General features: G+C 45.1%; 1 protein-coding gene across 3 annotated transcripts in view; it reads left to right on the forward strand.

The window, feature by feature from the left end:
• The window catches only part of SRGAP3 (SLIT-ROBO Rho GTPase activating protein 3), a 434,101-nt gene that overhangs the window by 369,009 nt on the left and 48,736 nt on the right, over window positions 1-16,356 (forward strand). For all 3 annotated transcript variants that reach the window (XM_049766260.1, XM_049766261.1, XM_049766259.1), the window contains one exon: window positions 6,466-6,528. In XM_049766260.1, the coding sequence (XP_049622217.1) occupies window positions 6,466-6,528 (63 nt within the window). The remainder of the gene's footprint in view (window positions 1-6,465; window positions 6,529-16,356) is intronic.

Consider the following 16,356-nt stretch of genomic DNA (forward strand, 5'->3'; position numbering starts at 1 on the left):
AAAGTTTGATAGCAATTTTTTCTACAAATAAATTAAAAACAACAACTACAATAGAATCATGTCTAGGGGCCTGGAGAGATAGCACAGCAGCATTTGCCTTGCAAGCAGCCGATCCAGAACCAAAGGTGGTTGGTTTGAATCCCGGTGTCTCATATGGTCCCCCGTGCCTGCTAGGAGCTATTTCTGAGCAGACAGCCAGGACTAACCCCTGAGCATCGCCGGGTGTGGTCCAAAAACCAAAAACCAAAAAAAAAAAAAAAATCCTGTCTAGATATACAGAAAGGGAAAGTGAAGTGGCCAGAAACATAAAATGATCATATTTGATGGGAATATGGAGATATGGAGAAGGTATGAGAAAACAACATGAGGTATGGTTAGAGTCCAAAGTGCTTGTAAAAATATTTTTTGGGAGCCTAAAAAAATGGTCCTTTTGAGGGACTTAAGCAATATCTAAGAAAGGAAAACAAGAGACCCTGTGATCCAGATATTGTATTTCTTAGTTTGATCTAAAAATATCCTAGCAATGTACTTCACTTCTCTTCCTTCTCCTCTTCCACCTCCTCCTCCTCCTCCTCCTCTTCCTACACACACACACACACACACACACACACACACACACACACACACACACACACACACACACACACACACAGCCTCCAGGATGTGAAATCTACCAGGTTCACCATGAAGAAAGGGTACTCTACGCCTGGATGGTCATGGAATGACAATGGAATATTATTCAAGAGATTTGAGGAAAAAGCTATATCTGTGTGTATCAAGGAAGATAAAACTTCAACTTGGGCAACAAAACAAGGTGCACTCTGACACTGTTTTAAACATGAAAACCTTCCCCGTTCATGTTATTTGCCTCTGGTGAGACCAAAGCTCCACAGTGGTGCAGTGTGTCAGAATATTTGTGCATTTTAGTTAAGTTAAAGCAGGAAGGAGGGAGGAGGCAAGGGACACTTATGTGCTGCCTTTTGCTTTTGTTTCCTAATTGTAATGTCAGTGCAAAATGGGGTAAAATCTTGACCTTTATTGTAGCTAATATGTCCATGAGTTCTTTGTTATTGTAGGGATGCATAGATTGACTTTCAAATATTTTAAATCTCAGAGAACTGAAATTGAGAAGGGAAGGAAGAAAGACAGATTAAGTAGGACCCTGAGTGCCATAATGAAAAATTGCTTTATTTTCTAGACATTGGAGACCCTTTGAAGATTATAGATTAGGGAATGAATGAAACTAGGGTTAAGAATAATTAACTGGGGTATTTGGGGGCTTTACCAGGAAAGCTGCCAAGCTCATGTTTTCATACATACATGATAATATATATATTCGCAGGTGAAGGAAATGGGGGATTTATCAGTGAGGTTTATAAATAAAAAGAAAAAAGGGATGGATGAACGGATAAGTGGAAATGTGGGTGGATATGTTGATGGGGTATGTGGATAGATGGGCTGGCAAATAGATACATGGAGAGTCAAGAGATGGGTAGGTAGATGTGTGTATATATATATATATATATATATAAATGGGTGGAAGGATAAGTGAATATGTGGATGGATGGGTGGATATGTGGATGGATGAGTGGATATGAGGATGAATGGGTGAATAAGTAAACAGGTTGATAGGTTGATGGGTGGGTGATAGATAAGTAGGTAGGTAATCAGGCAGAGTGATGATTGAATGGATATATGAATGGATGGGATGGTTAAATGAATAGATGATGGATGAATGGATAAATGACAAATGAACAGATGAAAGGGGGATGGATAGGTGGATGAGGTAGATGGGTGAATGGGTATATAGTTGGATGAATGGGTACATGGATTGGTGGGAGAATGAATATGTGGATGGGTGTATTCGTGGATGGATGAATGGGTGGGTGGATGCATAGATTTCTGAATGAGTGGTGAGTCAATAGATTGTGGGTATAGGTAGGTACAGATGTTTTCGAAATGATAGTGTAGTTCTAATTGCATCCTTTTTAGAAACAATGCAAATGAAATAGAAGCGCGGATCAAAGTGATAAGGAAGTTAAAGTGATATGCTTGGCCAGAGATCCAGCAGTGATAAATCAGTTTTGTTTGGAATCCAACAAGTAAGTCAGGTGGCCTCCATATTTGCCTGGAAGAGAAATGAGTACCACAGAAGGAAAACACACTCAGGACTGAATGCTTCAGGCCTTCAAGGATGTTGTTCCAGGGAGACAGGTTTATCACGCTTCCCAGGACGTGCAGCCTGCCACCCCTCCCAGCCTCTCTCCTCTTTTATCTGTGAGTAAGATATTCAGGACAAAAAAATGTAGGCCAGCAGCCTACAAAGTCGGGAAGGATTACTCCCTTCTGCAGGGCCTGCCCGCCTCCACCCTTATCTTGCCTTGGCCTGGAAGGCAATCCAGGCCTGCATAGTCAGTGATCCCATGCTGGATGGGAGTAGAATATTAGCATCATAGATTCATATAAGGTCATATGTGCTTCTTCCTGTCTGAGAAGGCTGCAGAGAAGGTTCTACATGTAATCAGAATTTCCTGGAATAGTCACTAGCATCATGCTTACTAGCTCTGATCTAAGTCCTGCTCTTCACCCTCTCCTAGCCTCAGTGTTCCAGCCTTTAAAGTAGGATTAGTTGGGGGGCCTGAGCGATAGTACAACAGGAAAGGTAGTTGCCTTGCATATGACCATAACCCAGGTTTAATCCCCAGCATCCTAGAAGGTCTTCGGAAGCCTACCAGGAATGATCCCTAAGTGCAAAGCCAGGAATAAATAACCCCTGAACATTGCCAGGTTTGGCCCCCAGATAAAATAATTATAAATACAGTAAGGTTTTGGGCTGTGGGCTGCTGGCTCTGGGCCTCGCATGCAGAGATGGAGAGGCGATACCTAGTTTCTTGGGGCCTGAGCGGTGGCACAAGGGTGTAAGGTGTCTGCCTTGCATGCACTAGCCTAGGACGGACCTCGGTTCAATCCCCCAGTGTCCCATATGGTCCCCCAAGCCAGGGGTGATTTCTGAGTGCATAGCCAGAAGTAACCCCTAAAAAATTACCTGGCTTCTTCTTCTTATGCTTAATAGAAAGATTGGGGAGTAGCATACCCAAGCATGGTTACTGTTGATAATAATGGGCTTAAACAACAATGATCCTATTTTAAATGACAGAGATACAGGAGCAGCAGACCCTGCCTTGGTGACTCAGTTGGAAATTGCCCTTGGATTTCCTTAGACGAATTATCCTGAGTCTGTAAAAATGAAGGGTCTCAGCACAGTGGGGCCCTGGAGCAATGATGGAGTGATCCCATGGGCATGGGAAGGTCTGGTATGAGGCCTGCGGTCTAGCCAGCCCCTCACTTCTCTCAGCCATGGCCTCCCACTGCCCATGATCCCACCGCGGGGAAGAGTTCATGGTATGGATCTGCATTCCAGCTACTTGCATAAACACATTGATGACAGCATTTGTAGTGGCAGCCCCAGGAAGCGGAAATCAATGTGGGAAGGGACAGAAGAGAAGGAAGGTGGTTGAGAGAGGGAGAGGGAGAGGGAAGCCATGGGGGAGAGGCGAGGAGCAAATTTCCTGCAGGGGGTGGGTTAGCTGCGGGTGGGCTATGGATGATGCCTGGGGTGGGCAAATGACCCAGCATGACAGCCCCGTCATACACCAGGTGGAACACAGCCAGGGACCTAGCCGGCAGCCATCCAGGTCGCAGTGTGCAGCCCTCCACTGACCTTCGGAACCGGCTGGAGAAATCTCACTGTTCCTCTGCTTTGGGAATGAAAACACAATTGCTCTGGCCTTGGGCCAGCACTTCTATAGATCATATATTTAAATAGAGAACATCTGTGGGACTCGAGTTGGGTTATTTGCTGAGAAAACAATGTGGATTGGGGGAAAAGCCGAGGATTTGGAATGAAAAGAGACCACGGATTTGTGTTTATAGTTCATCTCAGTTTGTTTCCTGTGATTTGCTGGAAACCCCATAACTCAGAAAACTAGGGAATGTCCCCAAAGAGAACAGAAGCCCAAAGCATCAAGTGGAGAAGAGTGAGAAGAGAGAGGAGCCCATGTGGCTGTGCTTAGGAAAGAAGAGGCAGGGCTGGAGAGATAGCGCAGTGGTAGGGTGTTTGCCTTGATCCAGGACAGATGGTGGTTTGAATCCCAGCATCGCATATGGTCTCCCATGCCTGCCAGGAGTGATTTCTGAGCTCAGAGCCAGGAGTAACCCCTGAGTGCTGCCGGGTGTGATCCAAAAACCAAAAAGAACAATAAAAAAAAAACAAAGGAAAGAAGAGGCAGCTGGGAGATCCCTAGAGCTGACCTTGAGTGGAGGGCGATGCCCCTTACATTCTGCCTGACACCTCCTGGTATTGAGTATTGAGGGGTTCGGGGTCTATGGTTGGAACCCTACACTGAAGAGGACCCAGGGCTGTGTGAGCTGAATCTACCATTCTCCCTAGAGAATGGTTTTGGAAAGAATGAAAACAAACACTCTGCTCAGGGCAAGACTTGCATGAAAAATTGAGGTTAGAACCATAGTAGAGCAGGAAAAACGTTTGCTCTGCACACAGTCAACCCAGATTCAATCCTCAGCGTCCCATATGGTCCCCTGAGCATCTCCAGAAGTGATTCCTGAGTGTTAATCCTGGAGTGACCGTTGAGCATTACCTGGTATGGCTCCAAAACAAAACAATAAAAATAGTAACTCATGGAATATACCGATTTTATGCTAGAATTGTGTTGACCCCAAGTAAGCAGTCCCCCACATCAGGTAAACTGGGATGTGGTCATGGATGGGCAATGGGACCAGACTGCCCAGCCAGCCACTGCAACAGCAGGTGAATGCCCTAGGGACAGCCCCCTACAGTGTCACCTGAGACCTAGCATTAAATCATCCTGCACCATTGGCTCTGGGTTGTGACTTAGCCTCCTGGGGAGGGCTGAGTGTGGGCCCCCTCCTGCCTGGGTCAGGATTCAGCATAGCTCAGGAGGTAGTGGTGGTAGGGCTGTCATGGTCACTCCAAGATCAGGTCCATGAAGTGGCAGGTAGGACTGAAGAATAGGATTAAAATCATGTCCAAATAGATAGTAAAATTTTATGTCCCAGTAAGATGATATTTTATGTCCAAATGGGCAATGAAAGTTAGTTCATGGTCCCAAAAGATGATAAGATTTTTACATCCCAAGGAATGGTGATAGCATGGCTACCCTTAGACAGACTTCAGCAGCAGGTCAGGTCTGTTTAGTTTTTGTTTAATCTTGGTTTATAAACTACAGCTGGCTCTGTGCTCAGGGATTGCCCAATGTCAGACTCAGAAGTCCCTATGGATGGAATGGAATGGAATGGAACCCAGGCCGGCCGTATGAATGGCAGCACTTAAACTCCTGTACTATGTTTGTGACACAATGCTGTCTATCTGTAACCACCAGAACTGGGTGGGTGTCATCACGGATCTCAGGAACTGTCTCTGATGTCGATGTCTATTGTGAGAGCCAACCCCAGGCAGCCCCAGGAAAAGGGACCCAGGATGGGCCATGCCTGGTGCTGGGTCACATTTAGCTGTTATATCCTGGTACCTGAGTGTTCTGGATGCAGTTGGTGGGTCATGCTAGAGGCGGAGGGAACAAAGGGACAGCACATGGCTGAGGGGCTGAGTTCAGCAGTACATAATAGGGGTCTTTATGAGCTGACCTGCAAAAATAGAATAGTTACCCAAATAATGGTGAGGTGATGGTCCCTGTAGGCTTGAGAATGTGACTTCAAGCTCTGCAGTTGGGAAGTGCCACTAATCTTCATGCAAACCTGAGTATATCCTTGGGGGGAAAGGATCCAGGCCACATCACTGCCCCTCCAAACCCAGAGCCCCCCCAAAATTCTCCAGGCGAAAACCCACCCTTTCTGTCCAGCCAGCTCTTCTAAGGCATCTAGTGCTGGATGTCTAGTCCCTTTCAGAATGTAGCTCATGGTAGGCTCCAGGTCAGGCCCTGGGAGGAGCCATTTTCTTTTAAGCTCTTTCTCTTACTACCACAGTTCTAACCTCATGGCCTCATGGCGGGGTGATGAACATCTGTAGGCAGCTCGTGGGGTTAATGTGCCTGATGTTTGTTCTGTCCTACCCCCCCTGAGAGGCTAGAACACTGCTTCTCAAACTCTGCTTTGTGGAACCCTCTCTCATGTACCTTCAAGAGAAGGGGGCAACACCCCCAGTTCTGGTGGCACCAGCATTAAGCCCCAGAAGGAGGACCAGGCCAAGTGACGGTGGTTGTTTCAGAGTCATCCATGTGACAGACCCCAGCATGCAGGAGAGTGTCTTTGCAGGGAGCCTCTGTGAATACCTGTTGCCTGCTGAGGACTTAGGGGTACATTAATGAAACTGTGGATGTCTGTACCTCTTCTTGTGCCTCCCCCAAACATGTCCCCTTTGGTCTTTCTGTGATTTCCTTCTCTGATGTCTGTTCCTCTCTCATGTTCTAGAGCAAGGAAATTGGGCTGCAGATGCATGAGGAACTGCTGAAAGTCACCAATGAACTCTACACGGTGAGTGTACCCAACAGCACCCCCTAAAGATGGGGGTTTCAGCTGGGCCCCTGGGAGATGGGAGTCTCAACCATGTCCTCTGAGGGATGTGGGAAGCTCAGGGGTCCCCCGCCACACCAACAAAGCTTCAAAGGGGATAACATGGCTCACTGCCTCTGTGCCACCTGCATGGAGACCTAGGCTCCGGATGGGACAGAGATGGGGTCTATGCAGATATGTGCAATCACACATCGAGTGAGGCCACAGAGCACAGGGCCACGCCTTGGGCTGTGGAGCACATGAGTCATGTAGCAACACATGGATTGCTGAGAGTGAACTGGAGAAGCTTTTCATGAGATGGGATAAGTCTACCCAAAGCTTGCGAACCTGGTGTCTGGGCCAGAACATACTGTGAGCACTGCTCTTGTGATCTTTCCAAATCCTTCCTGGGGGATCAGCAGGGCTGGACAAGCTCTCTCTGATCCCCCCCCACTCTCTCTTTGGGGGCGTGTCACAGAAGGGGATCTTCTCTGTCCCATGAGCCTCTGCCCTCAGGTGGGAATCCAGTCTTATCTCTGACCTCAGGGGCAGTTTGACCCGGAAGGTATGGGGTATTCTTGCTTCTGGATTCAGTCTCCCAGTGAGGATAAAGGCGTTCTGGAGAGTTGAGCCAACAGCCCTGCTGTGGGGGCTCCTGAGCACCAACACCCCATGTGTGAATGCTGGTGGCATGGCAGGACTGCTGGGCAGAAATGCCTGTGACATGAAACTTGGCCCAAGCTGCCCTGTGATGGCCACAGAGCAGGCAGAAGAAGGGCTTGGAAGACTCCCCCACATCCCAGATCTCTCATTAGCCTCTTGCTTTGGAGAACCTGGGATGCCCTTAGCCCCCCCTTCAGGTCACTTGGCGACCACAAGTGGAGTCTTTAGAAGTTCGAGAAACTGGTGCCAGAGTCCGGGCTGCCTGCCAGGGACCCAGGCCAAGCTTCAAGCATCCTCGGCTTAAAATAGCAGCCACCCGTGTACCCAGGATTCTGTAGCCGCCTGGGGCTGGGCTCAGCATGGCCACCATGTGTTGTGTTTCTGTGGCCAATTCCATGCAGAGCCCCACATGGGGAAAGCACCCTTATACACATGGATTGCTTCCTCTGCGACTCTCTCGGGGTCAGGCCTGACAGCTCTGGAGTCACAGGGTCAGCTCAGAGGGGAGCCTCACAGTGGGCATTTCTGTCAACCATTACGGCCCCTAAATTGAGGCTCACCAAGGGATTTCTTCTGCTGCTGCCACTTACAACAACCTACATGCTCCTGTGTGGTCCCAGAGACAGTGGCACATGTAGCAGGACAGCCCCTGAAGAGGTTGACTGATGGAGGGATGGAGAATGAGGCCCTTTTCTTCCAGCTTGGAGCACGCGTCTGCCACCCTGTCTAGCCCACGGTTCTGAGGTGAAACGGCGGGTAAACAGCTCGCTGACAATCAGGCTCGTGGAAATATTTGCTTTATTCGGATGGACAAAACTGAAGTCCAAAGACTCAGATTCAGTTCCAGCCAGCAAAAAGCCCCCGCTTTCCACAGCACAGAGGTTGCAGGATGCATCACCCCGATGGTGATACAAAGGATGGTTGTGTCCAGGATGCTGCTGGGATTCATGATGATAGAAAAGGGTGCTGGCTGCCACCTACTCCCAGTGCTAGGGAAGACATATCTGCACCAGGGCCAGAAAGAGGCTGAGGAGACTGCAGAGCTGGACATTTGTCAGCTTATTTCTTCCTCACTTATTCATCTATTAATTCTCTCACTCATTGGTTCCCTCATTCACTGATTAGGCACTCATATAATTTTCATTCATTCATTCATTCATTCATTCATTCACCAGGTTCTCACTCCACTCTCCTACCCTACATACATACACATAGACCTCCTGATTTCTCCTTCATGGACTTCCATACAACCTAACTCTTTATTTTTAAAGTTATTTACTGATTGAGTGATTTATTGGTTGTTGGGCCATACCCAGCAGTGCTCAGGGGTTACTTCTGGCTCTGCACTCAGAAATCACCTCTCATAGGTGAGGGGACCATCTGGGATGCTGGGAATCGAACTGGGTCCCTCCTGGGTCAGCCACATGCAAGGCAAATGCCCTACCACTGTGCTATCCCTCCAGCCTCATAGTCTACCTCTTGATCACAGAGTGACTTGGAAGAAAAATGTCACAAGCTAATGCTATGGACCCGTGGGCTCATTCTTTGAGAAGAAATGAGCACAAAACAGAATGGGGTGTGTGTGTGTGGAGTGCTGATTCTGTTTGCATTACTTAGCTAAAAATAGAACCATGTGTCAGGATAGTTCTAGAAATTCATCTGCCATGTTTTCAGCTGATAGATATTGCAGCACCCCCATTAAGTCAAGAGGCATGTCCCAGGCATGTCCCAGAGGATGACCTTCCCAGTGCGGGCTACAGGACAGTTCCTTATTCAGGGCACACAGGCACCTAGAATATCCACCAGAAGAGGCTCACTGGGTAATAAATGGGGCTTGCTTTAACCTCTGATTGGTCTGATTGGGTATGAAATGAATTCTGGGTATCCTACGATGATAGCCCCTGAACAGTGGGTGGAAGTTTATTAGAGATGGGGAGCCCCACACTACAACTTCTGGCTATAGCATGATCCCTGCCCTACCATCATCCTTCCAGGCTGACCCCATTGCTCTTACTCCCATTGTGCCAGTAGGTCCCATCATTGGCATAATATATCATCTTTTTTATTATTATTTTTGGGGGGTTACTTTTGGCTATGCGCTCAGAAATTGCTTCTGGCTTGGGGGACCATATGGGATACCGGGGGATAGAACTGCGGTTCGTCCAAGGTTAGCGTGTGCAAGGCAAATGCCCTACCACTTTCGCTACTTATCTGGCCCCATAATATATAATCTTAAAGTCAGATCACTTTTGAAAAAAAAAAAACCTGAGAAATGGGTTTAAGAATGTTCCAGGCTTCTGGAAAGAGCTTCAGTTGCAGAGCTGGAAGATCCTGGCTTCCATGTCTCACTTTGCTTTTCCCCCAGAATAAATGGGGATAACTCGAAGATAATGAGTGCTACTAGCTGTCAGTGTTCTGAGAGGAGCAAGAAATGTGGAGCCCTGCCCATCGTTTACCCTGCAAATGTCAATGTAAACTGCCAGGTGCTTTGTGAAAGAGTGAAGCAGACACATATATCCTAAATTTTTCTCAATCTCACTCCTCCCACCCCATGGCTCTGAGCCAGCCTTAGACTTGGGCCCTTAGTCTGCTTTGCCTGAAGAAACGCCACCAGCTCCTGATGCTCTGGCTTCCTTCCCTCGTTCTTTCTTTTCCCATCCGTGCCTCCTCCATCTGTCTCCCTTGGGGAGCCATCAGCCTCTCTCTCTCACGGGCCTTCAGTGCTGGTTTTGGGGTCATGTAGATCCATTGGCACCCCCTTGTGGAAGAACTGTACACAAACAGATACACAGACAGACAGACAGACAGACAGACAGACAGACAGACAGACACACACACACACACACACACACACACACACACACACACCTCCTTATCCTGTGGCCAGATTAGCATATTGTTTGCTGATTGCCCAGGTGTGTTCTCATGCCAACCTCTGAACCAGCAGGTCCAGTGAGTTTTGGTTGACCCAGATTCATCGAGAAGAATGAAGAGGGATCCTGGAACATTGTTCTGGAAGTTGTTCTGCGGGACTGGCTGGTCCTGGGCACAGACAAATCCCAGATGCCTCCTGAGTGGCTGGAGGGACGAGGAAGTGACCCCTTGAGCCAGGGCTCAGACACACCCCCAAGGCCCTTCTGTCTAAAAGTGATTGATTCCATTGCTTGGCTTCCTGGCTGTGCTTCTCCTTTTGTCTGGAGACCTCCTTTTGCCCCCCCCCCCAATATTCTATAACATAGCTGATAATAGCTGCTCACTCTTCTGAGTTTATCTGAGGTGTCACTTCCTCCAGCAAGCCTTTCTTGTGCATCTGCCTCCCCATTGCCCTCACCCACCATACATCACTACCTCATATGCCTGCCAGTAGAGAGTTTTACCCATCATTGCATTATTTTATTGTTGTTATGACTGTAGATGCCCCAACAGCCATGATGAGCACCTACCTGGTCACACCCAGCAGTACTGGCTAGGGCATGCAGAGCCAGGAACTGAACCCAGGACCTCACATGTGCAAGGCACACTCTATTGTGTAGGCCATCTTCCCACCCCCACTGTAGTATGAACTAGGATACTACTTACAATTGTACAGACATAGCTGTCTCCAGGCCCAGCATATGAACCAGAGTAAAGGCAGTAGAAATATGTCTTCCTATTTTATTATTCCTCCTCCTCTCCCTCACTGCCGGTCACCCCTTGTATTCATCCACTTATCTGCCCAACAAAGTTGTTCACTCATATATATTTTCATTTATTTATCCCATCTTTTTTTTTTTTTTTAATTTTTTTTTAATTTTTTTTTTATTTAAACACCTTGATTACATACATGATTGTGTTTGGGTTTCAGTCATAAAAGGAACACCACCCATCACCAGTGCAACATTCCCATCACCCAAGTCCCAAATCACCCTCCTCCCCACCCAACCCCCGCCTGTACCCTAAACAGGCTCTACATTTCCCTCATACATTCTCAATATTAGGACAGTTCAAAATGTAGTTATTTCTCTAACTAAACTCATCACGCTTTGTGGTGAGCTTCCTGAGGTGAGCTGGAACTTCCAGCTCTTTTCTCTTTTGTGTCTGAAAATTATTATTACAAGGGTGTCTTTCATTTTTCTTAAAACCCATAGATGAGTGAGACCATTCTGCGTTTTTCTCTCTCTCTCTGACTTATTTCACTCAGCATAATAGATTCCATGTACATCCATGTATAGGAAAATTTCATGACTTCATCTCTCCTGACAGCTGCATAATATTCCATTGTGTATATGTACCACAGTTTCTTTAGCCATTCATCTGTTGAAGGGCATCTTGGTTGTTTCCAGAGTCTTGCTATGGTAAATAGAGCTGCAATGAATATAGGTGTAAGGAAGGGGTTTTTGTATTGTATTTTTGTGTTCCTAGGGTATATTCCTAGGAGTGGTATAGCTGGATCGTATGGGAGCTCGATTTCCAGTTTTTGGAGGAATCTCCATATCGCTTTCCATAAAGGTTGAACTAGACAGCATTCCCACCAGCAGTGGATAAGAGTTCCTTTCTCTCCACATCCCCGCCAACACTGTTTATTCTCATTCTTTGTGATGTGTGCCATTCTCTGGGGTGTGAGGTGGTATCTCATCGTTGTTTTGATTTGCATCTCCCTGATGATTAGTGATGTGGAACATTTTTTCATGTGTCTTTTGGCCATGCGTATTTCTTCTTTGTCAAAGTGTCTGTTCATTTCTTCTCCCCATTTTTTGATGGGGTTAGATGTTTTTTTCTTGTAAAGTTCTGTCAGTGCCTTGTATATTTTGGAGATTAGCCCCTTATCTGATGGGTATTGGGTGAATAGTTTCTCCCACTCAGTGGGTGGCTCTTGTATCCTGGGCACTATTTCCTTTGAGGTGCAGAAGCTTCTCAGCTTAATATATTCCCATCTGTTAATCTCTGCTTTCACTTGCTTGGAGAGTGCAGTTTCCTCCTTGAAGATGCCTGTAATGTCCTGTAGTGTTTTGCCTATGTGCTGTTCTATATATCTTATGGTTTTGGGGCTGATATCGAGGTCTTTAATCCATTTGGATTTTACCTTTGTACATGATGTTAGCTGGGGGTCTAAGTTTAATTTTTTGCAAGTGGCTATCCAATTGTGCCAACACCACTTGTTGAAGAGGCTTTCCCTGCTCCATTTAGGATTTCCTGCTCCTTTATCAAAAATTAGATGGTTGTATCTCTGGGGAACATTTTCTGAGTATTCAAGCCTATTCCACTGATCTGAGGACCTATCCTTATTCCAATACCATGCTGTTTTGATAACTGTTGCTTTGTAGTACAGTTTAAAGTTGGGAAAAGTAATTCCTCCCATATTCTTTTTCCCAATGATTGCTTTAGCTATTCGAGGGTGTTTATTGTTCCAAATGAATTTCAAAAGTGTCTGATCCACTTCTTTGAAGAATGTCATGGGTATCTTTAGAGGGATGGCATTAAATCTGTATAATGCCTTGGGGAGTATTGACATTTTGATGATGTTAATCCTGCCAATCCATGAGCAGGGTATGTGTTTCCATTTCCGTGTGTCCTCTCTTATTTCTTGGAGCAGAGTTTTATAGTTTTCTTTGTATAGGTCCTTCACATATTTAGTCAAGTTGATTCCAAGATATTTGAGTTTGTGTGGTACTATTGTGAATGGGGTTGTTTTCTTAATGTCCATTTCTTCTTTATTACTGTTGGTGTATAGAAAGGCCATTGATTTTTGTGTGTTAATTTTGTAGCCTGCCACCTTGCTATATGAGTCTATTGTTTCTAGAAGCTTTTTGATAGAGTCTTTAGGGTTTTCTAAGTAGAGTATCATGTCATCTGCAAACAGTGAGAGCTTGACTTCTTCCTTTCCTATCTGGATTCCCTTGATATCCTTTTCTTGCCTAATCGCTATAGCAAGTACTTCCAGTGCTATGTTGAATAGGAGTGGTGAGAGAGGACAGCCTTGTCTTGTGCCAGAATTTAGAGTGAAGGCTTTCAGTTTTTCTCCATTGAGGATAATATTTGCCACTGGCTTGTGGTAGATGGCCTTCACTATATTGAGAAAGGTTCCCTCCATTCCCATCTTGCTGAGAGTTTTGATCAAGAATGGGTGTTGGACCTTATCAAATGCTTTCTCTGCATCTATTGATATGATCATGTGGTTTTTATTTTTCTTGTTATTGATGTTGTGTATTATGTTGATAGATTTACGGATGTTAAACCAGCCTTGCATTCCTGGGATGAAACCTACTTGATCGTAGTGGATGATCTTCTTAATGAGGCATTGAATCCTATTTGCCAGGATTTTGTTGAGGATCTTTGCATCTGCATTCATCAGTGATATTGGTCTGTAATTTTCTTTTTTGGTAGCGTCTCTGTCTGGTTTAGGTATCAAGGTGATGTTGGCTTCATAAAAGCTATTTGGGAGTGTTTCTGTTTGTTCAATTTCATGAAAGAGTCTTGCCAAGATTGGCAGTAGTTCCTCTTGGAAAGTTTGATAGAATTCATTAGTGAATCCATCTGGACCTGGGCTTTTGTTTTTCGGCAGACATTTGATTACTGTTTTAATTTCATCAATGGTGATGGGGGTGTTTAGATATGCTACATCCTCTTCCTTCAACCGTGGAAGATTATAAGAGTCCAAGAATTTATCCATTTCTTCCAGGTTCTCATTTTTAGTGGCGTAGAGTTTTTCAAAGTAGTTTCTGATTACCCTTTGAATCTCTGTCATATCAGTAGTGATCTCTCCTTTTTCATTCCTGATACGAGTTATCAAGTTTCTCTCTCTCTCTTTCTTTGTTAGGTTTGCCAGTGGTCTATCAATCTTGTTTATTTTTTCAAAGAACCAACTTCTGCTTTCGTTGATCTTTCGGATTGTTTTTTGAGTTTCCACTTCGTTGATTTCTGCTCTCAGCTTTGTTATTTCCTTCTGTCTTCCTGTTCTTGGGTCCTTTTGTTGAGCATTTTCTAGTTCTATTAGCTGTGTCATTAAGCTACTCAGGTAAGCTCCTTCTTCCTTCCTGATGTGTGCTTGCAAAGCTATAAATTTTCCTCTCAGTACTGCTTTTGCTGTGTCCCATAAGTTCTGAGAGTTTGTGTCTTTATTGTCATTTGTTTCCAGGAACCTTTTGATTTCCTCCTTGATTTCATCTCGGACCCACTGGTTATTGAGCATGAGGCTGTTTAACTTCCAGGTGTTAAAGTGTTTCTTCTGAGTCCCTTTGGAGTTCACAAATAATTTCAGAGCCTTGTGGTCAGCGAAGGTAGTCTGCAAAATTTCTATCCTCTTGATCTTATGGAGGTATGTTTTATGTGCCAGCATGTAGTCTATCCTGGAGAATGTCCCATGTACATTGGAGAAGAATGTGTATCCAGGTTTCTGGGGATGGAGTGTCCTATATATATCCACTAGGCCTCTTTCTTCCATTTCTCTCCTCAGGTCTAGTATATTCTTGTTGGGTTTCAGTCTGGTTGACCTGTCCAGTGTTGACAAAGCCATGTTAAGGTCCCCCACAATTATTGTGTTGTTGTTGATATTATTTTTCAGATTTGTCAACAGTTGTATTAAATATTTTGCTGGCCCCTCATTCGGTGCATATATGTTTAGGAGAGTGAATTCTTCCTGCTCTACGTACCCCTTGATTAATATAAAATGTCCGTCTTTGTCCCTTACAACCTTCCTGAGTATAAAGTTTGCATTATCTGATATTAGTATGGCCACTCCAGCTTTTTTATGGGTGTTGTTTGCTTGGATAACTTTTCTCCAGCCTTTTATTTTGAGTCTATGTTTGTTCTGACTATTCAGGTGCGTTTCTTGTAGGCAGCAGAAGGTTGGATTGAGTTTTTTGATCCATTTAGCCACTCTGTGTCTCTTAACTGGTGCATTTAGTCCATTGACGTTGAGAGAAAGAATTGTCCTGGGATTTAACGCCATCTTTATTTCAAAATTTGGTGTGTCTTTTGGGTAGTCTTGTCTTAGATTAGGTCTTTCAGTTTTTCTCTTAAGACTGGTTTTGTGTCTATGAAGTTTCTGAGCTGTTTTTTGTCTGTGAAACCATGTATTCTTCCATCAAACCGGAAAGTGAGTTTTGCTGGGTATAGTATTCTGGGTGAAGCATTCATTTCATTCAGTCTTGTCACAATATCCCACCACTGCTTTCTGGCATTGAGCGTTTCTGGTGACAGGTCTGCTGTAAATCTCAGGGAAGCTTGCTTGAACATGATTTCCCCTTTTGATCTTGCTGTTTTCAGAATTCTGTCTCTATCTGTGGGATTTGTCATTGTGACTAGGATGTGTCTTGGGGTGGTTTTTCTGGGGTCTCTTTTGGTTGGTACTCTTCGGGCATGCAGGATTTGATCACATATATTCTTTAGCTCTGGAAGTTTCTCTTTAATGATGTTCTTGACCATTGATTCTTCCTGGAAATTTTCTTCCTGGGTCTCTGGGACTCCAATGATTCTTAAGTTGTTTCTGTTGATCTTATCATAAACTTCTATTTTCGTCTGTTCCCATTCTTTGACTAATTTTTCCATTGTCTGCTCATTTGCTTTAAGTTTTTTGTCCAATCTCTCCTGCTGTATGGAATTGTTATGTATCTCATCTTCCACAGCACCAAGTCTATTCTCAGCTTCTGATACCCTGTCCCAGAGCTTATCCATTTTGTCATTCACTTCGTTTACTGAGTTTTTCAGGCCTGTTAGTTGACATGTTATTTCAGTTTGGAGTTTTGTCATTTCTGCCTTCATATTTTCTTGGTTCTTATTAGTGTTCTGTTCAACTCGATCCATGGTTTCTTGGAGTCTGTTGAGCACCTTCCATATTGCTAGTCTAAAGTCCTTATCTGAGAGGTTGATTAGTTGTTCAGTCATTATCTGGTCCTCAGAATTGTCATCTTCATTCTCTATGTCTGATGCTGGCCTGCGCTGTTTCCCCATTGTCACATTTGTATTGTGGGTTTTTCTACGTGTTGTAGTGGTATTCATTGTCTATATGATGTAGGCAGCACACTCCTCTGGCTCCTCCCTTTCTGGATGGGCTGACTTGCCTCTAAGGGAGGGGATTCCTCCGTGGATGAAGCCTCACACTGGGTCAAATCTTAGGCCCGAGCATGCAACAGAGAAGACAGTCCAGAGAGAAATGTTTGCTTCTGTGAT

The sequence above is a fragment of the Suncus etruscus genome, chromosome 20, assembly GCF_024139225.1.
Source record: "Suncus etruscus isolate mSunEtr1 chromosome 20, mSunEtr1.pri.cur, whole genome shotgun sequence".
NCBI classification, from domain to species: Eukaryota; Metazoa; Chordata; class Mammalia; order Eulipotyphla; family Soricidae; genus Suncus; species Suncus etruscus.